General features: G+C 41.7%; 1 protein-coding gene across 1 annotated transcript in view; it reads left to right on the top strand.

The window, feature by feature from the left end:
* The window catches only part of CFAP54 (cilia and flagella associated protein 54), a 533,435-nt gene that overhangs the window by 226,068 nt on the left and 281,722 nt on the right, over positions 1–25,645 (top strand). Inside the window, exons 30-31 of the mRNA XM_040344233.1 lie at positions 15,444–15,533; positions 20,381–20,507. Coding sequence (XP_040200167.1) covers positions 15,444–15,533; positions 20,381–20,507 — 217 coding nt within the window. The remainder of the gene's footprint in view (positions 1–15,443; positions 15,534–20,380; positions 20,508–25,645) is intronic.

The raw sequence follows: 25,645 nt of genomic DNA, 5'->3' as shown, positions 1-25,645 counted from the left end.
CTATGTCCTGTAAACAGTCATTTCAGCTAAAAAATTTTTTTCCTTTAGTGACCCTTTAAAGGCTCTTTGGCTGTAAGGCAGAAAGTTTGGGACTTTAAATCCTGTGGCAGAGAATTCCTGATTATCCATTCTATCTTCTCAGACGGTCTGTGGCAGAGACTGTTTCTATACTGTCCTTGCATCATTCCGGCTGCTAGGCCATGTGAGAGGAGTCTATCCGGGTGAGCAATACCCACACAGGAGTGAGTGGTGAATATTGGAACGTTGAATACTTTTGCGCATTCTGTACTGCGTGCCTGAACCTTCCCCTTCTCTCTACATCCTTCACAAATTTTATGCAACAAAAATAAAGCATACAGTTGAAGGTTTTACATCCTGTGTGGACATTGCAATTTCTACAAACTTCCTTCCTTGGACAACGAACTTAGAGGTAATGTGCAAAACCCAAAATCTAAGCCAGCAGCTTCTTCGGGGTAGTGCTACACATGGTTAGTACAGTGGCTCTGACCAAAGCTGACAGTTTTTTTTTTTTTTAACTGTAGTGTGTACTCTGCCTTAGGGAAATTCTTTTGAAGTTTCTATTGAGGTTGATAGAAAGTGAGTGTAAAGCCCTGTACACACGATCGGATATCTGATGGAATCTAATCCGATAAATTTTTTTGTCGGATATCTGATGAAGCTGACTTTCATCAGTCTTGCCTACACACCATCAGTCAAAATTCCGATCGTGCCAAAATGTAGTGACGTACAACACTACGACGAGCCGAAAAAAAATTAAGTTCAATGCTTCCAAGGATGCGTCGACTTGATTCTGAGCATGCGTGGATTTTTGACCGATGGAGTTCCATACAGACGATCAGATTTTTCTATCGTTTTTTTATCCATAGGAAAAATGTAAAACATGTTCTATTTTTTTACACCGATGGAAATGAAACCGATAGGGCCCACACACGATCGGTTTGTCCGATGAAAACAGTCCATCGGTCTGTTTTCAGCGGACAAACCGATCGTGTGTACGCGGCTTAGCACCTGTTCCTAGATGAGAACTGACAAAAAGTGCAATTTCCCCTTACTTAGGGAAATTACCTCTCATGTTTTGTTTTATCTCTGGGTCTGGAAATAAGAAAAAACTCCCAGTGGGGATGCAACAATAAAAACCTTACTCGATCCATAACTCTGTCTTAGATTCTACTTTAAAGTGTACTTTTTTTTCAGATAGTAGGGAGCAGTTAAAACCCCTGTCGCCTGTTTTCCATTGGTGAGATGTGCCTTTGCTTCCTAACTGGAATTGAGAGAAAATCAGGTGTTCCCATTGGAGGATTTCCCATCTATTCCTGTTCTGGTGACACAGGATAACTGTACCTTTAGAACCCCTCTTCTCAACAGCTCCCCCCTACCCTTCCATTCCTGGCACCCTCCACAAATCTTAGGCTGGCCATATGTTAAGCAACTTTATTTCCTTCAATCATGGGTTGGTCAGTGCTGATTGGACCTGTGCCAATCACATGTACCCTTCCCAAAAAAACTCTAGCAATTTCCTTTAAAGCATGAATAACAGCACAGTGCTTGTGCTGTGTAATTTGGCCGATTGTATTACCTAAAATACCTGGCTGATCCTGCCTGGCTATGCCCTCTTCCCTGTAAACTGACCACGGTATTTTATGACTACTCAGCCCTGACACTGTGGTCAGTTTATGTGCTTCTGTCATCTGCAGCTCTGCTCTCCCCTGTTCTCTTCACCCTCCCCTCCCTGCCTGTCAACTATGTCCACTCCCAAACCCTCTCCTCCTGCTGCTATCATAACTACAATATAACCATACAATTCCCTCTGTAAAATAACATTATGTGTCCCAGTGTCTGTGTTCTATAAAATATATGCAGATTTCTACTTTATATCAGAGTGTCTCCTAGCGCTCACATGACCGCTGGGCTCTCTCTCCTCCCCAGCTGACATCAGCGGGAGTTCTCGGCCCTTCCCACCATAGCTGTCAGTCAGGGAGAAGAGAGAGTCGGTGAGAGGAGATAGAGGAGTCATGTGAGCTCCGGGAGACGCTCTGTTATAAAGTAGAAATTGGCATCTTTTTTATATAACACAGACACTGAGACACATAATGTTATTTTTCAGGGGGGGTTGTAAGGTTATACTGTAGTGGGTTAACAACCACTTTAACCTGTAGTAAGATCTAGGAGAGACAGTTTTTTTCCTGGGAGCATGATACACTTGCTTTGTTCCTCCAGCTGGAGAATAAAAAATGAAAACCTGCGATATAGCGAGTCCTGCTGTGCACCTGGCTTAAGTATCATCAGAATCACTGGCTCCGTGCATCCATTTCAATAGAAGGAAAATTGACCTGTTAATGCAATAAGACAGTGTTTCTCAACTCCAGTCCTCAAGGTGTCCCAACAGGTAATGTTTTCAGGCTTTCCATTATTTTGCACAGATGATTTGATCATTTTCACTGCCTTAGTAATTACCACAGCCGTTTCATCTGAGGGAAATCCTGAAAACATGACCTGTTGGGGCGCCTTGAGGACTGGAGTTGAAAAACACTGCAATAAGATCAGTTCAGAGTATTTTAAACATTCCTAAATCTGTGTGTTTTTTACTCTAAATGCACCAATATTGAACATTGGTTTAAGAACAAGGGCCTAGTGTGTGATGGTGAACAGTGGGAGAGAAGGAAGTGCAATACTGAGGGATATCTGGCTCTACCAGCAGAGGATAAGTGATGCACCCTCCCCTGGCATCACGCTGAGTTATGGTCAATTAGAGTGGCAGTATGCTCTAGTAAAACTATCCTAAAAAAACAGATTCCTACACATGCCTTGATGCTGGGCAGATGCATTCTAGGTTGGGTGCACCATGCTGAATGTTTATTACGAGCAACAGCACCATTCCCTGTTTCACCGATGAGCAAATGTATATAAAGTCTAAAGAAAGTGCTTCTACCACCAGTAACCACTAAATGCTCTTTTGCTAGAATGGTGATAGCCTAATAGGTGCATTGTCATTTGTTTACCTTTGTCACAGACCCACGAGTGCCTAAGGATAAAACCACCTTGGTTAAATGACTGACTTTGCTTATTGTATGGGCAGTTTTGAAAAGGACTTTCATTACTTTAAGAATGTTTTTGCCATTAGGGTTTGCACCTTGTTTTTCAACTTTTACAGCCCTATGGAAATTACTAGGTTTTTTAAATGTTTAATAAAAATGGTAATAATGATCACTGTTAAAGCCAGAGGTATATCTTTTAATAAGCAATATTAATACAAGGAGATTTTGTTGCATATGTGTAACAGTGCTGAACATAAATCCTAGTAATAGGTTTCATGAGAACCATGAATAAATGTACTTATGTTAATCCATAGGTAGACGGAGATCATTTTCATTTCCATACTTCTATGATCCATTGAATAAGCCTGCTTTGTACACTGTTGTTTATAACAGTGTCATTAGGAATACATACTTATATTCTCTGCCAAAAGATACCTGGCTATAATTTCTCTAATATCCTATACATTCCTAAACAAAGGACAATATCTAACTATGGGGACTCTCCTAAATGTAATTAGCCTAACTTGTGGCAATTAAATTAACAAGTGTATAACTAAATCAATGAGATATGCATCTTAATCAGCTAATTATGCAAGTTGGTTGCTGAAGCATATGATAAATTAATTAAGTCAGTTTACACTCTAGTCATTAAATTATAAAAAAAAAATAGGATAGATTTAGATTTTAATGGCATGAGACTGGAAGTAACCTTTAATATTTTCCTTTCAATAAAGAATATATAAAACCTTGGCTGTGGTCATATTCCACGGTTCTTGTATTTTGAACCGAATATTGTAGTTTATTGCTTAGATTTATGTTTACTTAGTGAAATTAAAGCATGTGATGTAAGGTTATTTTATATATTAAATAGGAACATGAAACTCAAAGAAAGAAATGTACATATGTCTGATAGGTATTCATTGACATCAACATTTAAAAAGAACAAATGTTCAAATTGACAACGGAGTGGCAGTACTTTTTTTTAACCTATAGACTGCATCTGACTTGTTTGACTGCTGAATTCCAGACATACAGTATATTATATAAAAAAAATGCATGTATTTATTGAAAAAAACAGTAAATATATTTTCAAAACTAGTCAAAGTACCTGAATTCGCCTTTATATCAGCTCCCTTTACATTACAGTAATGCCTCGTACACAAGATCAGGCTTTGGCTTTCTCCATCGGAGAAAAATAGAACATGTTCTATATCTAAACTCTGATGGAATTAATCGGAATTTTCGATGAAAAAACTCAGATGGGGCTACACACAATCGGAAAATCCAAAGGAAAAAGTCAGTCAGACTTTTTCCATCGGAAATTCCGATCGTGTGTACGCGGCATAACACTCCAATAGAGGGAGGGTCAACACCTAGTAAACAGTCAGGCTCTGTTCTGCATTTGTGCTGATAGAAAACATGCTGACTGCATAATGCCTAGTACACACGAGAGGATTTATCCGCGGATACGGTCCTCCGGACCGTTTCCGCAGATAAATCCTCTGAGGATTTTGATCCGATGGAGTGTATACACCATCGGATAGAAATCCGCGACGAATTTCCATCGCGATGACGTGTCGCGCCGTCGCCGCGATGACGCGGCGACGTGCGCGACGCTGTCATATAAGCAATTCCACGCATGCGTCGAATCATTACGACGCATGCGAGGGATGGGTTCAGCATGCTAAGAAATTTTTATCCGCTGGAAATCGGTCGGCCCGAAATATATCCGCGGATAAATATCCGCTGGATCGTACACACCAGCGGATCTATCCGCTGAAACCGATCCGCAGATCAATTTCAGCGGATTGATCCTCTCGTGTGTACGGGGCCTAAGGGTAATGTCTCAAAAATATGCTACTGCTGCTTCTTTATGGCTAGTCATCATGATGATGGGTGAGGGGGGTGTTCTTGGCCATGCTATGCTGTACTGCAGTGAAGGTTGAGGATTTAGCTGTGCTGTCTGGCATAGGGATCTGCACAATTAAATAAGCTAACCATAGTAATAGGTTTCTGGTTTTGTTACTTTTCCCAGATTACATAAAATCTTTCAAGCAAAATCTTTTATTGCTTTTAGGGCCAGTTCACACCAGACACAGTTCCGTACAGTTCCGTGCACATTTTTCTGCACTAAAAAAAGGTGTTTCTTTATCGTACATCACGGGACACAGAGCGGCATATTCATTACTATATGGGTTATATGGAGTACCTTCAGGTGTTGACACTGGCAATCTCAAACAGGAAATGCCCCTCCCTATATAACCCCCTCCCATAGGAGGAGTACCTCAGTTTTTACGCCAGTGTCTTAGGTGTTAGTCATGGTTTAGCTTGCCTCCGCATCCTTGGGATTAGGTGAGCTACCGGTTCTGTCCAAAAAAGCCTCAGCGCTAAAGTGGTCAGTAACCGGACCCCAAACCCTTGGGGTATAGCCCATAATGCTTTTCTTTTTAGAGAGCTGGACCCTGGGCCCAGAACTTAGAAACCTTTGGGTGCCTAATGTTTTCTGTTGCCAGGGTGCTATATGGGCCCAGGACAGTGGATCCTTCATAGGAACCCAGGGCCTGAAGGTCTAGACATCCCCACGGAGATGGGGGAAGATTGGGCCTCTTGCTTGGCAAAGTCCTGCGGCATGGAGCAGGTAAGTGAGGGGAAAACTTGCGGAACTTGGTTCTTAGCAGGTTTTTTTCTGGGGGGTCACAGGGGACATGCCTAAAGTTATGCACTGCATCTGGCAAACTAGTCACATATCATAAAGATAGGATGGCTCTATATGTATTATTCCCCATAAGATGTGACCTCCCTTGTAGTGTTGGAAAAGCATTGAGTGGGGCCTGTGTGATATAAAAATATATGTGTGTGTCAGAGAGCTGTGCTTACCTGCAAGCCTCCAGGCGATGCTCCATTCAGTCTTCCTCCTCAGAGCCTGCAAAGCAGGCAAAACGCTGACCTCCTCATGGTTCCAGGCTGCAGGCTGCAGTTTGCTGGAACAGAGAGGTCCCTTCCTCCCAAACCCCCCCCCCCTGTCGGGAGGGGCATTTCCTGTTTGAGATTGCTGGGGGGGGAAGGGCGGGTCAGTGGCTTAAGGAAGGGGCGGCCCTTCCTTGTTTGTTCCATTCAATACTTTGGAACGGGGGAGGAAAGACCAGAACGGCAGCACGGGGCGCCGAGGACTCACAGTGGCCAGAAAGGATATTGCAGTCTTCAGAAGACTGTTTTTCAAGCCTAGAAATAGGCTGTTTTCTTTTCCATCTCATAGTTTTTCTTTGCAATACTACTCAGGGGGACAGAATGTTTTTTTCTTTCCTGGATTTGAAACAAAAACGAAAAAAAAAAAAAAAAAAAAAGTCATCTAGGGGAGAGGAAGCATTTTTTATCCCCCAAACAGGTGTTTGGGCAATTAACTTTTATAGTTCCAAATACCAATAGGTAGCAGGTGTACCTTGGTATTGTACCATAGGCATCCGGAGAGTCTAAGGTCTCGGACAAAGTTATGCCGCTGCTTTCCCCACAGGGAGCCTTGGGGCCATCGGGATCTGGGGCTGGAGCTGGCGCGGGTCAGTCCAACCCTAAGATGGTCACGGACGAGGTATTACTCACCTCTTTAAGAGAGATGGAGAAAAGAATGGGAAAAATGATAGCCACAGCTATGCGGGGCAGTAAACGGATTAGATCTCCGTCGCCCGAGCGCAGACCCTCAGAAGAGGAGGTCCTTTCCTCAGGGGAATTGGACGACCTCTTGGACAAGGACCAAGTAGGTTCAGGGATCGAAGATCCGGATACAGAGGAGTCTGGAGCAGTCTCCCAAGGGGAGAGCTGGTGGACTCAAGCCTTAACGGACTTGGTCCATAAATGCATTCAACTTGCCAGTACCAGATCTCCAGGTATCTACGGTTTCAGCTTTGGGCTCACTGAGGGCGCCTCAAAGCAATGCAGTATTTCCGATCCACCCTCTACTAGAGGGAGTTTTGTTCCAAGATTGGAACAAGCCAGAAAAATCTTCTTACCACCTAAAAGATTCTCTGCCCTATATCCTATGGAAGATAAATTTTCCAAGAAATGGGCTACTCCTGCAGTGGACGCAGCCATCTCATGTATTAACAAATCATTAACATGCCCTGTAGAAAACATACAGGTATTCAAGGATCCAGTTGATAAACGCTTGGAAGCACTACTTAAGAACTCCTTCACTACTGCAGGGGCAGTAGTACAGCCAGCCGTGGCTGCGATTGGGGTTGCTCAAGCATTATCGGATCAGGTTAAGCAGATGCTTAAACTTATTCCTGCCCAGCAGGCAGAAGAATTTTCGGATGTCCCTAAGGCCATATGTTTTACAGTAGACGCAATTAAGGATTCTATCCAGCTAGCGTCACGTTTATCGTTATCCCTTATCCATATGAGAAGACTCTTATGGTTAAAAAGCTGGGAGGCCGAGCCCCCATGCAAGAAGCTCCTGGTAGGGTTCCCCTTCCATGGAGGACGACTCTTCGGAGAAGACCTAGATAAATACATTCAAACCATTTCAAATGGCAAAAGTACTCTCTTGCCAACTAAGAGGAAGTTTCAGGGGCCTGCGTTTAAACGACAGTACTCCCCTGGGCAGGGGCCCTCTAATGCCAAACAGTATCGACGGCCTCCTGCGAAAGCAAACTTCGGCTTCAACAGCAAATCACAAGGACAGGCTGCTAAAGGCAGAAAGCAGTGGGTTCGCAAACCAGCAAACCCAGCCCCCAAGCCGACCTTATGAAGGGGCGCCCCCACCCACGAAGGTGGGGGGAAGGCTGCGACTCTTTTCAGAGGTTTGGGAAGCCAGCATTCCCGACGAGTGGGTACGGTCTTCCGTGGCCACGGGCTACAAATTAGATTTCCTAAGGTTTCCTCCTCTTCATTTCCAGGAGTCGAGGATTCCAAACGATCCGGAGAAAGGAGCCGCATTAATGTCGGCATTAAATCATCTACTTTCCCAGGAAGTAATAGTAGAGGTACCAGTCCTGGAACAGGGGCTAGGTTTCTACTCCAACCTATTCATCATCCCGAAGTCCAATGGAGATGTCAGGCCAATTTTGGACCTAAAGATGGTAAATACATACCTAGAGATCCGCTCATTTCGGATGGAAACCGTGCGGTCAGCAGCTACCACACTCCAAAAGGACGACTTCATGGCGTCCATAGACATAAAGGATGCCTACCTTCATCTTCCAATTTATCAGCCACATCAAAGATATCTACGCTTCATGGTGGCTTCGCGTCACTTCCAATTCGTGGCGCTTCCCTTCGGGTTGGCTACGGCCCCCCGGGTGTTCACGAAGGTCCTAGCTCCAATCCTAGCCAAACTAAGGATCCAAGGGGTCACGATCCTAGCATACCTGGACGACCTCCTAGTCATAGATCACTCGTCTCCCGGCTTGGAGCGAGCAGTGGCCCTCACGGTCCAATACCTCGAGAAGTTCGGCTGGGTCCTAAATCGAGAAAAGTCAGCTTTCCTGCCCACAAGGCAGTTGGAATATCTCGGCATGAGATTAGACACAGAACAACAAAGAGTGTTTCTACCTCTGAGGAAGGTCAAAGCCATCAAGGAATTAATCCTACTGGTTCTAAGCAAGAAGGAACCGACTATTCGCCTATGTATGAGATTACTAGGCAAGATGGTGGCCACATTCGAGGCGGTACCATACGCCCAGAGCCACACTCGCATCCTGCAGGCAGCCATCCTGTCAGCATGGAGCAGAAGGCCGCAGGCCTTGGATATCCCGTTGCCGCTCTCATCAAGAGTCCGACAAAGTCTGTGCTGGTGGTTAGACCCTCAGAATCTACTGAAGGGGAAGTCTTTCAGCCCAGTGGCTTGGAAGATAGTGACCACAGACGCCAGCCTGACGGGCTGGGGAGCAATTTTGGATGGTTGCACTCGCCAAGGTACTTGGGCAACGCCAGAGAAGCAGTTGCCCATCAACATCTTGGAGCTCAGAGCTGCTCGACTAGCCCTCAGGGCTTGGACGTCAAAATTGCAGGGGTTCCCGGTGAGAATTCAATCAGACAATGCCACGGCCGTGGCATACATAAATCACCAAGGGGGAACCAGGAGTCAAGCCGCTCAGAGAGAGGTGAGCTTGATTCTCCTATGGGCAGAGGCTCATGTGCCCTGCATATCGGCAATATTCATTCCAGGAGTGGACAACTTTCAGGCGGACTTCTTAAGCCGCCAGACTCTTTTGCCGGGGGAATGGTCTCTGCATCCACAAATCTTTCAAGCACTCTGCCAAAGATGGGGAGTGCCGGACGTGGATATCATGACATCGAGACTCAACAAGAAGCTAGACAGGTTCATGTCCCGCTCAAGGGATCCGATGGCCTGCGGAACCGATGCGTTGGTTTGCCCTTGGCATCAGTTCAAACTTCTTTATGCGTTTCCCCCGCTCCAGTTACTACCCCGCCTGCGGCGCAGGATCCGGGTGGAGCACATACCAGTCATCCTGGTAGCTCCAGCATGGCCCAGAAGGGCATGGTACTCACTAATCTTAAAGATGGTAGTGGGAGACCCTTGGACTCTTCCTCTACGGCCAGACCTGCTATCGCAAGGTCCGATCCTCCACCCTGCCTTACGGCATCTAAATTTGACGGCCTGGAAACTGAATCCCTGATTCTCAGGGGTAGAGGTCTGTCTCAGAAAGTAATCTCTACCCTAATCAGAGCCAGGAAACCGGTCTCTAGGGTGATTTATTACAGGGTCTGGAAGGCCTATGTAGGCTGGTGTGAGTCCAAGCGATGGCTTTCTTGCAAATTTACCATCGATAGAGTATTAAGTTTTCTCCAGCTAGGAGTGGATAAAGGATTGGCATTAAGCATAATCAAAGGACAGATTTCTGCTCTGTCAGTGTGGTTTCAGCGGCCGCTGGCCACCCACTCGCTGGTTAAGACCTTCCTTCAAGGGGTCTTACGTATTAAACCCCCAGTTAAATCCCCGCTTTGCCCGTGGGATTTAAACCTTGTTCTGTCAAGTTTACAGAAACAACCGTTTGAGCCGTTGGCTGAAATTCCTTTGGTTTTACTGACAAAAAAGTTAGTATTTTTGGTCGCCATAGTTTCCGCAAGAAGAGTATCGGAACTGGCGGCCTTATCCTGTAAGGAACCATATCTTATTTTTCATAAGGACAGGGTCGTTCTCCGCCCTCATCCTTCCTTCCTACCGAAGGTTGTATCCAGTTTTCATTTGAACCAGGATTTGGTATTACCATCCTTCTTCCCTAAACCTACTTCCAGAAAGGAAGGGTTGCTGCATACCTTGGATATCGTCAGGGCCATGAAGGCCTATCTTAAAGCTACAAAGAAGATCCGGAAAACAGATGTGCTGTTCATATTACCGGATGGGCCCAAGAAGGGGCAGGCAGCTGCAAAGTCCACCATTTCTAGGTGGATTAAGCAATTAATCACTCAGGCCTACGGCTTGAAAGGGTTGCCTCCTCCAGTATCATTAAAGGCTCATTCTACTAGGGCCATGGGCGCCTCCTGGGCAGCACACCACCAGATCTCTATGGCTCAAGTTTGCAAGGCGGCAACCTGGTCTTCTGTCCACACGTTTACAAAATTCTACCAGTTGGACGTAAGAAGGAAGTCTGATACAGCCTTTGGGCAGGCAGTGCTGCAGGCTGCAGTTTGAGACCCTCGGATTCCGGGGGCTCCTCTTTTTTGAGTTAAATTTAAAATTTAAGATTATTTTTCTCAACTAAGTTGGATTTATTATGATTTGAGTATTTCTCTAAATTAAATCATTTTGTCTTGGAGATGTTCTCCCTCCCCTCATTGTGAGCATTGCTTTGGGACATCCCATATAGTAATGAATATGCCGCTCTGTGTCCCGTGATGTACGATAAAGAAAAAGGGATTTTTAATACAGCTTACCTGTAAAATCCTTTTCTTGGAGTACATCACGGGACACAGAGCTCCCACCCCTCTTTTTGGGGACCATTTTGGGAGGCATACTGCTTGCTACAAAACTGAGGTACTCCTCCTATGGGAGGGGGTTATATAGGGAGGGGCATTTCCTGTTTGAGATTGCCAGTGTCAACACCTGAAGGTACTCCATATAACCCATATAGTAATGAATATGCCGCTCTGTGTCCCGTGATGTACTCCAAGAAAAGGATTTTACAGGTAAGCTGTATTAAAAATCCCTTTTTTCCATGTATTCCAATGGCTCTAGTTCACACCATGCAGTCAGTTTCCGATCAGTTTCCGGTGCAGAAACTGATCGGAAACTGACTGCATGGTGTGAACTAGAGCCATTGGAATACATGGAAAACCCTGTGCATGCATTTTGTGCAGAAAAAAAGCACACAAAACTGTACGGAACTGCGTCTGGTGTGAACTGGCCATTAACGGTAAAACTGTGCATGCTAGACTAGAGCACAGACGATGCAAATGTATCCACCTAAACTTTTGGGTGGTGTTTAGTTTAGATTTAGTTTGTAAACTTAAAACATGAATAGCACACTAGCGAAAGTACAATGTTTATTATTAATAATACATTACTAATAACCAAAGTATTTGCATAATATTAAATATAGAAGGCAAATAAATTACATGATTACTTACAGACAAGGAAAAAAGTCCTAACATGTTTTGAATTGACCATTTTTCATCGATATAATAGCTTATTGGGAGTTTTAAGCAAGGCAGCCCTGAGCGGTATGAAGAAATGAATATTAAATTGCTGTTATTTTTTAATAATGTCTTCCTGCACAAGCTTTTCTCATATTGCATCTTCCTTCCTGAGTGCTTTAGGGATGAATCTTTTGTTCTGACAGCTCTGCCCTGCATATTGTAATTCCAGTAGTGAAAATCTGGTCACTGCTAAACAGCAAATAGAAGTCCACTACTTGGTATTTCATCTTGACTGATCTCCAGGAACTTTGAGCTCATTTCCATAACACACAATCCACACAGTGAGATGGTATGAAAGGCAGAAAGAAGGCTGACGATTAGAGTAAACACTAAAATGGCAAAGTAATAAGCAGTTACCCTTCTTTAACAGGAATGTAATGTATTCCAGTCATAATTTTGCAAAATAAATGACATACATTTGTTTGTTATACGTTCTTCTTTTATTTTTTAGGCTGTGTTATTTAGGGACCTCTAAAAAAAGCATGCTGCACCAATGTGTTGTTATACAGTTAGTTTACATTGCCTTAAATGTTCTCTCTCTGGAGATTCTTTTGGGGAAAAGAAAGCATATGTTATAATTCAATGTTTCCATTCCAACTTGCTGTTATCCTTGAAAGAATAGGGCTGCCATTCTTCAAACTGACTAATTTATACACATATGGGTTTATTTGCTAAAGCTGGAGAGTCTAAAATCAGGCTCACGTTTGCATAGAAACCAATCAGCTTCTAACCTTAGCTTGTTCAATTAAGCTTTGGCAATAAAACCTGGAAGCTAATTGGTTTCTATGCAGAAGTGAGACTGATTTTCCACTCACCGGCTTTTGTAAATAAACCCCACTATGTACTTGGATAAAAGGTGTATGCCATCAAAACTATTTATCTTTACTTCCTAAAATACCCAAAGATGTTTGAGTGTGTAATAATTTATGGTCAGTTGTTCTGTTCCTTCATTTTTTTTATTTGGGTGTTCTCTAGCAGGTAAGAAAATACCTTGTAAACACTTGCTTACCTAATTTAAAACATTTCATATATTTTTTCCAATATAGAAAACCACCTTACTGTAGCTATACTGCAACATTACAAACCTAACAAGCAGCAGTTTAAAAAAGAAACCTAGAACTAAACACATTTACAGCCTTACTAACTACACATTCTTGAAAATACTCACATGTCAAGACAACTTTTAGAACCTGTTTCCACAACTTACATCATAACATTAGGAGGACTTTGAGGCAACATTTTAGTCTTAGGTCTCTTTCAGAAAATCTGCTGTTCTAGTAACTTAGCCAAGCAAAGACTCTTTGCCAGGTGGATATATGTTATCTACCCTTTAGTATATTTACAGTTCAATTGGGGGTATGCACTACCATCCCTTTAATGACCTCAGCAATGTACAGGACCCAGAGGAAAGTTCACTTTTATTTACTGGTTGGTATCTTGTAAAAAGTACATATAGTACCTCTTTATTAGGGCGGACATGACCTAAAATCCTAGCTCAAAATGCTCAATGCCCTCTCTTAGTAAATAAAAATAATTATCAGAAGGTCCAGTTTACTGCTGAGCTCTAGTTAGCAATGAAAAAAGGTAGGAGCCAAGTTCCCAGATGGCAGGTGACCCTGTAACTGCTGGTCTGCATGTAAACAGGTTTACTGTAGACTGGCCCAATCCAGTTCAAATTAATCTATTCACTTAAGCCCCGTGCACACAGGCAGAATGTCGGGGGACATTTGCCAGTATAAAAAATACTGGCTGACATTCTGCCTGTGTGTATGTCAGACGAGCATGCTGGAAAACCAGCAGCTGACCAGCTCCCGATCAACACTCTCAGCCAACGACAGAGAGCGTTGATTGGGGTTTCCTGGCAGGTGCGCCCCCCTGTCAGAACACAAAAGCTTAGTGGGGGAGATTGCTAGACTAACCCCACATGGTTAGTATGGCGGCTCCCGACCTAAGCCATCAGTTTTTTTTTTGTGCAATCCGTCGGGTTGCACAAAAAAAAACTGTAGAGTTTACCCGGCTTTAGTGTTTTCATTACCGCGCTAAAGCCTAGTACACACAATGAGATTATCGGACGAATGATCGTCGATTTTTTTTTTGCATGCTAGTCTCCATATCGAATGCGAATAGGTTATGAAGTATGAAAACTCTTGTATGAAAGAAAAAAAAATCGGAAATGCTTTAATGTATTTGTATTGTATTTTCGGATGAAAACTGTCCTGATTAAACGAAAATCGTACTATCTAGTACCGTACGAGAATTGTTTTGGGATTGTCCCTTCCGAAAATTTTAGACAACAGCTGTGTATGAACGATCAGATTATTGTACGATAACAGAATTTTTTCTCATCTTGCATGAGGCTTTATAGAAGCACACAGATAAACACTCTACAACCAGTATAGCTTTCATTTAGAGCCGGTTCACACAGGGGTGACCTGGGATCCGACTTGAAGTCTCACCAAGTCGTCCCAAGTCACGCGGTTGAGAAAATCAATGGAAGTAAATGGAGCCATCTTAATGTACACTACTGAAGTCGCTCCGACTTCAGAAAAGGTTCCTGTACTACTTCAGTCCGACTTCTAGGCAACTTGTACCCATTGATTTCAATGGAAGTTGCCTCAGAAGTCTGATCACTGTCTTAACTGAAGCAACTTTCCAGGAAGATAACATACATTTCTCAGGCAAACCCCTCCCTCCCACAGAGCTGATTGTTGTTTGATTGGCCACTGGAAAGCCTCCTGTCCTGGAGGCGACTTGAAGTTGCCTTGTAAGTTGCCTTGTAAGTTGCCTGATGATTCATACTCAAGTCGTGTCCAAGTTGTCTCCCAAAGTCTTGCTGGAAGTCATGTTGCCCCTGTGTGAACCGACTCTTAGGCTATCAGTATACTTTTATGTTGTTATTGAAAACTAAAGCACCCAGAACAAACCCACAAAGGGACTGCAAACTCCATTTAGAAAGGCTGGCATTCAAATCTTAGAGCTGTGAAATAAATAGACATCCCGGTAGCACCACGTAATGCTTCTGGTTACTCCTTTGCATCTCTTGCCTTCTTTTATATCTTATTCTCCCTGGGTTGACCTTTCCAGGACATTGCATTTAAATTTGTATTGCTTATTCATTCATATGCCTCTCATCTTATAATCCTCACAGACACAATAAAAAGATGAAGCCAAATCTAAATCGAACCATCTATGGCCGACTTAAGACCCAATGCCTTTTCATCAGAAAAAGCTCTGGCCTGTCATAACACTTCTGTGAAAATATTTTAAACACAATTTTGCCTAGTTTTGCACATGTTTAATAAATACTGATTAATAATGTGCTGTATATTCAGCTTATTTTGTCTATACCTGTATTAAGAAATTTCTCAAATTACATTTACTGATCCATGTGGTTTGCTTAAAGAAAAAAAAAAGTAGAGATAAGTAATTACACCGATAAAATATATAACTTCACCATAATGTTGTTTCTCACTCTGATGCTCTCCTTTAAAAAAAGAAAAAAACAATTAAGAGATTCTTGCCACTGGAAAGAACAAGCTGACACAGCAAAACGTAAATTTACCACTTGCTGAGCGCACATGTTGGAACAGAATTGTAAGGAGTGAAATTGCAGAGAAGCTTTAAAATGTAATATTGCTCAGTCTCAGAGTGACTTTCTTTATTAGTAAAATAAAGTCAGTAAATTTAAATATGTATTACTATAGTACTTTATTATTATCCTTTGTTTTACAGTAACTGGAACAGAGCTCACTGGACAAGAGGATCCTATACTTCTTTATTCAGTAGTAACATGTTGGACTCCAAATGCAGCTTTTAAACAAAGTATGTATTTCATGAACCAGACCAGAAAAAAAACGTGTTTTGCAAGCAATTGTTTTTAGTGAAAAAGTATTATACTACTGTAATGTTACGAGTGTAAATACTGACGTATATCTAAATTCAAGAACAAAAATGCAATAAATTGCAACTTACCAGTATTTAACGTGGAATTTCAGGCACCACCTAAGTAATCTTAACAATTTCCCCTCCCCTTTTCTAACACATATTCTGAATAACCTGTGTAAGACAGATCTGTATTCTATTTCTCCTGTGCCAGCCTGCACTGCTGCAAGGGAGAGGAGAGAGTGCTTGACACTGGCTAGTAAAGCATGGGAGTGGCGACATCACCCAATAAGCTTACTATGGCACATTCATTGTTGGCGCTCCTTTATCTCCCCTGAAGCCATGCTGGATAACACAGGATCACTTGGCCGGACCAGAATATCCTGAAAGTAGGTAAGTATACAGACCTTTTTTTGCACAGATTTGTCAGAATAGGTGTCAGGAGAGGGGTGGGAGCATGCTTAATTTTAGTTAGGTGGTGCCTGGAATTCCACTTTAAATGTGGTGCCTGGGTTAGTGTAATTTTCTTCAGGCAAATAAAAAAAATTGTGAGCGTAAAAAAATATTTGTTGATCCTGCCATTAAAACAGTGTTATGAGCCTTCTCATTTTCACAGAACACCTCACCCATGTTGTATCTATCAGAAGATAAGGTGTTTGTAGGCCCCTTCAGGAGAGCAACCAAAGGTGATAAGATGACAGTCTTCCACGGAGCTCTCTGTCTCTCTGTAGCTGTTCCTGCTCCAATATGTATTTGCACTCCATTTGCAGACATTACCTCCACTGCTTAGTGATCTTTTTGGATGAGACTAACCGAAAGATAGTGCAGCACAAAAGCTACCAACATTCGACACATCTAATAGGCAATTCATCTATTTAGATTTCAAGCATATGACCACAAAATTGTGGAGCTCTTTTTGTAACTTTCTGTCTAGTAGCCCATTGTGCAACATGCATAACATGACATACATGCTTGTATGTGTATATTATATTCCGTCATTCTTATATTACTTTACAATTCACAAGCCATCATCTTCTGCTTTTGTGGTCCTTAAGGGCTCATTTACACTAAATCTATCTTCATACATTTTTCTTCTTTTTACAACTAAGGCAAAATGCATAAATGCATGAAAATAGGCAGTTTTCACACCAATATATAATAATAATATATGTTGCTTAAAAGAATACATTTCGTATTTTGCCTTTACGTGCATTACCCATATTAATTCAATTGGAATTGAATTGGAACTTTCCTAGCTTTAGGTTATAATAGGTACCCCTTTGGCCGCGTACACACGGTCGATCCAAACCGATGAGAATGGTCCGACGGACCGTTTTCATCGGTTCACCGCTAGAGTGGTCTGATGTGCGTACACACCATCAGTTCAAAAACCGATCGGGTCAGAACACGGTGACATAAAACACACGACGTGCTGAAAAAAAAGAAGTTCAATGCTTCCAAGCATGCGTCGACTTGATTCTGAGCATGTGCGGGTTTTGAACCGATGCTTTTGTGTACTAACCATCGGTTTGGACCTATCGGGCAGCGGTCCATCGGTTCGATTTTAAAGCACGTTCTGAAATTTTTGACCGAAGGACAACGGACCGATGGGCCATACACACGGTCGGTTTGGAACGATGAAACTGGACTTCAGGCCGTTTTCATCGGTTTGAAACGACCGTGTGTATGCGGCCTTACAGGTTTAATACTAATACATATACCCATTTAAGGTTCATTTTGCAAAGCTTGCTTTAATGTAGAAAGAAACTAAGAAAGAAAATAGGATGATTGCAAAGGCGATGTTATAATTAATATTTTTTTAAGTGGCATTATAAGATGTGCTAACTAATGCTTTGCAAGGTTTCCAAAAATACTTAACTAGGCACTAAACAGTTTGGCCTTTTTCAAAGATTTACTCTCCAAAACAATATTGTTTTACCATGACAAGAACTCCCAGGCTCTATTTTGCAGACAGCATCTTGTACTGCTACTGTTTAGATACATTGGTGCTCCCTGAATCCCCCTTATATGTGATGAGATGAACATGGTCTACTTTTCTGGGGGTATTGATCACATCTCTTTAAAGTGAAATCTGAAGCCAGGGTCCACATTAAAATGCATGTGGCAATTTCTTTTAAACATCTTGGGAGGAAAACAGGGCTTCTAGTGATGTTCAGTGGCCAAAAGATGTCACTCTTCCCTAGGTTTTGTGTAGCTATCAAGTCTGATATTGCCGTAGCTTTGCTTCAGCAACTTTAGATTGATGCCATTGTCATTTCAGTCTAATGATATTTATCAGTAACCTGAACACTAATATTGTAGGTATTTTGCTGATGAAATATTATTTTTTATTTATATAGGTTGAGCTCCACACATGCAGTTGAACGTCAGCATTCTATAAACCATCACGGTTTCATGTTAGTCAAGCTTAGACATACCAATACACATTGTGATAATCTGCTTTTTTGGCGATAATCATCTTGTGTGTGGACCACCTCCAGCAGTCCTGACTACTCAGACATAGGGATGGTCCCGATGTTTGAATCGAATGTACGTTTGACTCGAATATCAGGCATTCATTTGTCCGTAATCAAACCGAACATATGGGGCGTTTGTGGCAAATTTGAGCGCTGCGGAGTGCCCCATAATGCACCGTGAGATCGCAGTGCATTGATGGCTGTTGATTGGCCAAATCATGCACCTGACCTGCATGCTTTGGCCAATCGCAGTATGATCTGCTAGGAGGGCCATGATTGGCCAAAGGCTAAATCCATGCCACACACTATATAAGACTGCTTACACGATGGCCATATGTAGTGTGATATGGTGATATGTGGAGGATATTGAGAGAACTTGAGCTAGATTAGGCAGTTATTTAGGTTAGTTAGGTTAGTTATTGGCATGCAGGCAGTTTAGTATATGTGTATATGTATGTGTGTGTGTGTGTGTGTGTGTGTGTATATATGTATATATATACACACAGTGCAGTCAGTGTAGAATATATATATATATATATATATATATATATATATATATATATATATATATAGTGCATTCAGCGTAGACTATATATACAGTGCAGGCAGTGTATATACAGTCTAGTGTGTGCAGTGTTGCTCATCTTACTTTAAAAAAGTAATTAGTTACAGTTACAAATTACTTCTCCGAAAAAGTAATTGCGTTAGTGACTGAGTTACTACATTGAAAAAATAATTAGTTTCTCAGCAAAGTAACTGACTTTTTTTTATATTCTACAACATGCCTCACTGTGCCATCTGTAACATGCCTGCCTCACTGTGCCATCTGTAACATGCCTGCCTCACTGTGCCATCTGTTACATGATTGGAAAAACGCTAGCAATACCAGTGAAGGTCATCATTCTTTCATGGCCGTGGAATGAATCCAGCACACGCCTAGCTCTCAACACTCACTTTCCCCTTTCATACTGTGAATCATTCATGACACAACAATGACAAGTATGCCAGGCCATGGTCGGCATCACATCACACTGCCGAGCTCAGGGGTGACCTGGACTTTCCACTGCCTCTGTGGGCTGATTAGGTTAACGAGATGCCCGGCAATCCACATATCATTTTGTACCTGAGAGCCGAAATAAACGATGTGACAATAATTTGCTGTACACAGTGGAGCGGGGATAATTAAAGCTGAACTTAAAAATTTAAATTAATCTTGTGGGGCAACACCTCCCTACCTTCTCCTGTTCTCCGCATGTCAGCCGTCGGCCATCCATTATTAAAAAAGCGTGCCTCCCCCTCTGACTGTTCCGTCCGTGATAGGCGGAACACTAATTTTCCCAGCAGAGCCTCTGTTCAGTGTTCCACCTATCACGGATGTCCTCTCGTCCGAGGCTGAGGATGAGAAGGCATCCGTGATAGGCTGAACACTAAACAGAGGCTCTGCTGGGAAAATTAGTGTTCCACCTATCACGGAACAGTCAGAGGGGGAGGCGCGCTTTTTTAATAATGGATTACGACGGCTGAGTCACAGGTAGGTGTAATTACGGTGACGCCGCCGCCGCCCAAGTAATGGGAACGGCAATACCCTCAAAAGGGGCATCATTAGGTAACGCCGTTTATTTAAACGCCGTTACTTACAACACTGTGTGTGTTTGTGTGCGTGTGTGTGTGTGTATATGTATATGTATGTATATGTATATGTATATATATATATATATATATATATATATATATATATATATATATATATATATATATATATATATATATATATATATATATATACATATACATGTATATAATACAGTGCCTTAACGTGGTTAAGGGGAACCCTTTGAATGTGAATTGAATTATGAAAACAAACTGCATGGGTCCCCCTCCCCCAGTCCATACCAGGCCCTTTGTGTCTGGTATAGATTTTAAGGGGAACTCCACTCAAAAAACAGCGTGGGGTCCCCCCAAAATCCATACCAGGCCCTTATCAAATAAGGTTGATCTGTATAAAACAAAAATCAAAATGAAAGCCACTGGAATTTAATGTTTAATGATAATAATACATAAAAACCTTGAAGGGGTAATACTTTTTATAACCACTTTTAATATTGTTGCATAATATGACTGTGGGCACCTGCCATGCCACCACCATGGATGGTCAAATGTGTTGCATATCAGATTTCCCATGACAAAAAGAAGGGGAAGCTTTTGGTGGCCCCATTGGACTGTTTACAAACAGTAATTCTTTTGGTACAGTCGGTACATTTTTCTGTAAGATAGACTAATAACAATCTTATCTTGTCTCTTTTGATACAGTCATGAAATTTAAGAAAAAATCTCGTTTCCTGGAATTTATTGTTCAGTTGTTGCAGCGAGTTTTATCAGAGGAAAAGCATCAGAAAGTACTTGAGTGGTCTACAGCTGTGCTTGACTATTTGAAAAGGTAAAGTTTTGCATCTTCCTGCATAGATTGTGATTTAAGGAAAAAACTGAATTCAGACCAGAAGCCCAGGTTCACACTGCGGCGGAACTCGCACGATTTCACTCCCGCTGGCAGTCCCGATTTCGGCTGCGACTTAAGAGACATCTGTGCAGGTTTCTGCACAGATGTCAATGTAAATTGCGGCCCGAAATCGCAAAAAGTATTACAGGAACTACTTTTTGAAATCGGTGCAGCGCCGCAGATTAGGACTGTGTCATTGCCGACAATTGCCATTGATTTGAGATGCGTTTTGACATGTGAAATCGCATCTCAAATCGTACCCAGTGTGAACCTGGGCGAAGTGTTTTTATCTATCTATCTATCTATCTATCTATCTATCTATCTATCTATCTATCTGTAGCGCCTGGTTACTTAAATTATCGTTGCTAGTTAAATTTAGAGGGGGATCAGAGTGTTAACTGACATTCCGTTACTGCTATACGCACCATGAACCCTAGGATGGCGGAAGAGCCATGAGGTAACATGCTGCCCAAAACAAACCAGCAGCTCCTTCGGGGATACATATCTATCTATCTATCTATATATATATATATATATATATATATATATATATATATATATATATATATATATATATATCCTCCCTCATGTGATCCACCCATATGAGTGCGTTATTAAAAAGCCGTACTTTTGTTAAAAAAATTAATACACCTATTTGTTACCATTTTGTAATTTAATATCATTAAAAATTTGCTTTTTTGTTTCAATCTGCAGTCTCTATATTTTGAAAAACTGTCAAAAAGTTCAATGCAATAGGGCAGCCTGGAGGCTACACCATTGGCATTTGAAAATGTAATTTCATACTTATAAGTAAAATTTAAGGCACCCCCTACACTAGGGATTACATTTTTGGGAGATACACTGACTTTTTTACTAAATAGACGTAGACCCTTCAGTGTTTCCCATTTGACCAGTAAAATTTACTCAGGTGATTATAATGAAACTGGGCTCTCTCTGGGAAGGACATAATGAAACAAACAGCAATTTCTTGACCACAGAAAAAGGTAGAATTCTATAACATACTTGTTTTTTTAAATCCTTGCAATGTAAAAATAAAATTGTCCCCAGGGGATACTTTTTTTCAACAAAAGTAAAATTACAATTTAAATTCATTTTTCAGAATTGGTCATTTTGAAAACTATCTTCTAGTAGTGCAACATTGTCCTCTGTTTGAACTATTAGTGAACACTACAATGCTGGCATTTCTAACCAAATTGGCTCCTCTTCCTCCAATCCATCATCTTACAGAAGACACTGTAAGACAGATTTGCACTATTTGCATTTAAAAAAAAAAGATATGCATAATTGAGAGGGTATGACAGCATCAGGTAATAAAGGTTTGTAGTGGAACTCCAGCCAAAACTTTTTTTTGTGGGAAAAGGTTACATACTTTTATTTTTGTTTATTTCCCCTAGGTATACTGTTAATGTTGGCCATACATTATACAATTATCTTGTACAATCTTCTTTTAAGTTTACCAAAATCAAATAATATGAGGTCAAACCTAAACCCTTTCAATTGATATGCTATCAGGCAGGCCCTTGCACTACATAGTTGAAGGTAAATCTAAAGAAAAATCGAAAGTGTGAAGGTTGGTCCCCTGCTAACTGTTGATCACACGTGTTGCTTTCCAACTCCATAATTCTATCAAACAAAGCCCGGTAATTGTATACATTAGCATGACATCAGGTGGTTAAAGTGTAGTTGCACTCAAAAGTGGAATTTCCACGTATCCGTCTCCCTCCTTCCTCCGCCGCTGGACCAATTAGAAAGCACAACGCGCTTTGCGCATGCGCAGGGAAGGAGAGGATGTAAAGCCAAAAGGCTTCACTATGGGGTTTCCCATGTTTCCCATTACTCGGAATGGCAGCAGCTGCACCTGAAAGCTGATCTGAAGATTGGCTGCAGTGCCGACATCTTGGGCTCCCTGGACAGGTAAGTGTCCATATATTAAAAGTCAGCAGCTACAGTCTTTTTTCGTGGCAGGGCTGGGCCTCCTCTTTAACAGCAGGAACTTCAGGTGACCACTTATATCTGATACCCAGTGCTGAAAGTTATCTGCAGACACAATAATTTAAAGCAGAACTGTAGGCAACCACTAAAATTTTTAAATATTCATATTTTTTAGGCCTCAATCTGGATCCTGCATATAAAATGTTTATACACTGTGTAAAATCAATTTTCCCATAAGGCTGTACTTCAGTGTGCTGGCAATGGAGAAGGTCGAACAAGGATTTTGAAACTAAAGAATAGTACTGTGTTGTGGCATCCTCCTCTTTCCCCAGCACATTGGAATAAAGTGGGTACGTTAATAGTTGGGTACATTGTGCCTCCGGCCACCTTTGATAACAGTGGCCACAAAGCAGTCACTGTTTAGATCTATGACAGTCATTGGACACATTGGGGTAGATTTTTTGGTGCACCCAGAATTTGATGCAGCTGTGCATAGTAACCAATCAACTTCTAAGTTCAGTTTGTTCAATTAAGCTTTGACAATGAAAACGGGAAGCTGATTTGTTAGGCACAGCTGCACCAGATTCTGTGTGCACCAATTTGAGTAAATTCAGAAAAGGGATTCAACATTTTCAAAGTCAACAAATTCGGCAAACATACCATTTTGAGTGTAGTTTGGGCCAACATTGATTGCCATACTTTTATTTGAAAGGCTTCAAAAAGGCTTTAAATTCAAATAAAGTCACAAAAATAGATATGCAATCGTATTGATGTTGTACAATCAACTTCCAATTTTATTGTTTTACCTCCACTTCCATGATTAAGTAGATGTGTAGGGTGTCTAAATATGACTGTGCAGTCCAATAGGTACTATAGTTAGACCCAGTGCACCAAGTAACCAGCACTACAGTAAATACAGCACTCTGATTCAACACTGGTCTGTGTAAGGAGCCTTGTGTTTGAGAGTGTGGCAAAAACTCATCAATACTTGAGACAAAGGCATTCGTGGCATTTCCAAGGAAAATACAGTGGGCCAGATCCACAGAGCAAGTACGCAGGCGTATCTACTGATACGCTGGCGTACTTTCAAATTTCCAGCGTCGTATCGTTGTTTTGAATCCTCAAAACAAGATACGACGGCTTCTGGGTTAGATCTGACAGGTGTACGTCTTCGTACGCCTTCGGATCTAAGATGCAATACTTCGGCATCCGCTGGGTGTCGTTTTCCGCGTTGGGTATGCAAATTAGCGATTTGCGACGATCCACGAACGTACGCGCGGCCGTCACATTTTCTAACGTTGTCTGTAGTCGGCTTTTTCCGGCGTATAGTTAAAGCTGGTATTTTGCGGCGTATAGATAGAATTGCCATGTTAAGTATGGCCGTCATTCCCGTGTCGAAATTTGAATTTTTTTTTTGCGTAAGTCGTCCGTAAATATGGATGGACGTAACTCACGTCTAAGTTCAAAAAATGACGTCATTTCGCGCAAAGCACGGCGGGAAATTTCTGAACGACGCATGCGCATTTCATTTGGCGCGGGGAAAGGCTTCATTAAAATGAAATCCACCCCAACCCGCCCAATTTGAAATCCGCCGCCAGAAATACACTACGCCGCCGTAACTTACGGCGCGAAATCGCTGAGAATTCGAAAATGCGCCAGGTAAGGTACGGCGGCGTAGCGTATCTCTGATACGCTGCACGGAACTAAATGTATGTGGATCTGGCCCAGTATGTTACAGATTATAGTGTGACAGCTAACAGGGCTATAAAGAGATTAAAATGTGACAATTCAGCTGGGCTTTTAGCTAGAAAAAAGGCAAAATGAACATGTTTAATAAGCAGAAATGTTTATTTAAACCTAAACATCTCTATTCATGCATACATCAAACCTTGCCTGTTTCCTTTTAAGCCTAAATATTAAGATACTGGCATACGTCTAATTGTGACATTTTATTTTTTATGATGTCTAGTGTGGGCTTTTAAAATGCATTTACCATCTACGTGACATGCATTTTTCATGGGTTTACCATACTATTACAATGCATGGAAGAAAAAAAGCAAAGTAGAAACTTATTTCAAAATGACATGATCACAAAACCCCATGGACTCCAACGATATGTCTTGCACTGGAAAATGACTGTTGGAATCAAAAAGCCTAATTTTCAGTGGTAGCGTGGAGAAGTAATAGCCCTTAAAGTTGATTTATGGGCAAATTAAAAAATGACATGATGCATTCCGTCATTAGCTTTAACATAGTCTTATTTGTTTTTCTGGTTGCTCAGGTTTTATTACCTGTTGATCCCTTTAGTAGATCCGTTATATTTACACTTCCTTTACTAGGGAGACAACACTTAATTCTGCAATAAAATCAGGACGTAGCATTGTCCCCCTGAGGACTGATCAAGTCGTTCTAAAGTCACAAGATTTTTAACCCTAATGCATTACCTGTATTAAGGTAAAAGACCATCCACTAGTTGTTCCCATCGACCCATTTCCCTAAATATTTACCTTTCTTGATCTGGTTATCTCTTGATCCTGCACTGTGCCCATATGCAGCAGGTCTAGTCTCTTCTCTTGGTCTCACAAGACATATTGAGAGCAGTTGGCTCCTGCTGCTGTCAATCAAATTCAGGGAGGAGAGAGCAGGGGCAGTGCTGAGCCACACTGTGTGTGTCTATGGATGCACATAGCCCCATTCGGGAGTGCGCCCCCATAGCAAGTGGCTGCTAAGGTAGAACTCCCAGAATAGGTGGAGTGGAGAGCGGTGGCTAGGGATCCCGGAAGAGGAGGTAAGAAGTTGAATAGAGCAGGTAAGTATAAACTTCTTTTTTATTTTCGGAAAAATTTAGCTTTTACAATCGGCTTAAAGCCCAACTCTTTCTAATAAATTTTAGGTGTTACAGAAACAGATTTTTTTAGAGAAAAAAACTTTAAACCATATGTAGAGAAGCTGACTATTTTATGTACAGGCAGTGTTGCATTATTTGTCCCAACTTCTACAGCTGTCACTTTTGCTAGATAGCTTTGTCTGCATGTGAAAGTGGAGAAAACTTTTAATGAAGAAATATTAATTATATACAGAAAATTTCTTCTTGAAGCCACCTCTCTACTGACAGCTTGGCAATG

The sequence above is a fragment of the Rana temporaria genome, chromosome 3 (genome assembly GCF_905171775.1).
Source record: "Rana temporaria chromosome 3, aRanTem1.1, whole genome shotgun sequence".
NCBI lineage: Eukaryota > Metazoa > Chordata > Amphibia > Anura > Ranidae > Rana > Rana temporaria.
This window is presented reverse-complemented; position numbering and strand designations above follow the sequence as displayed.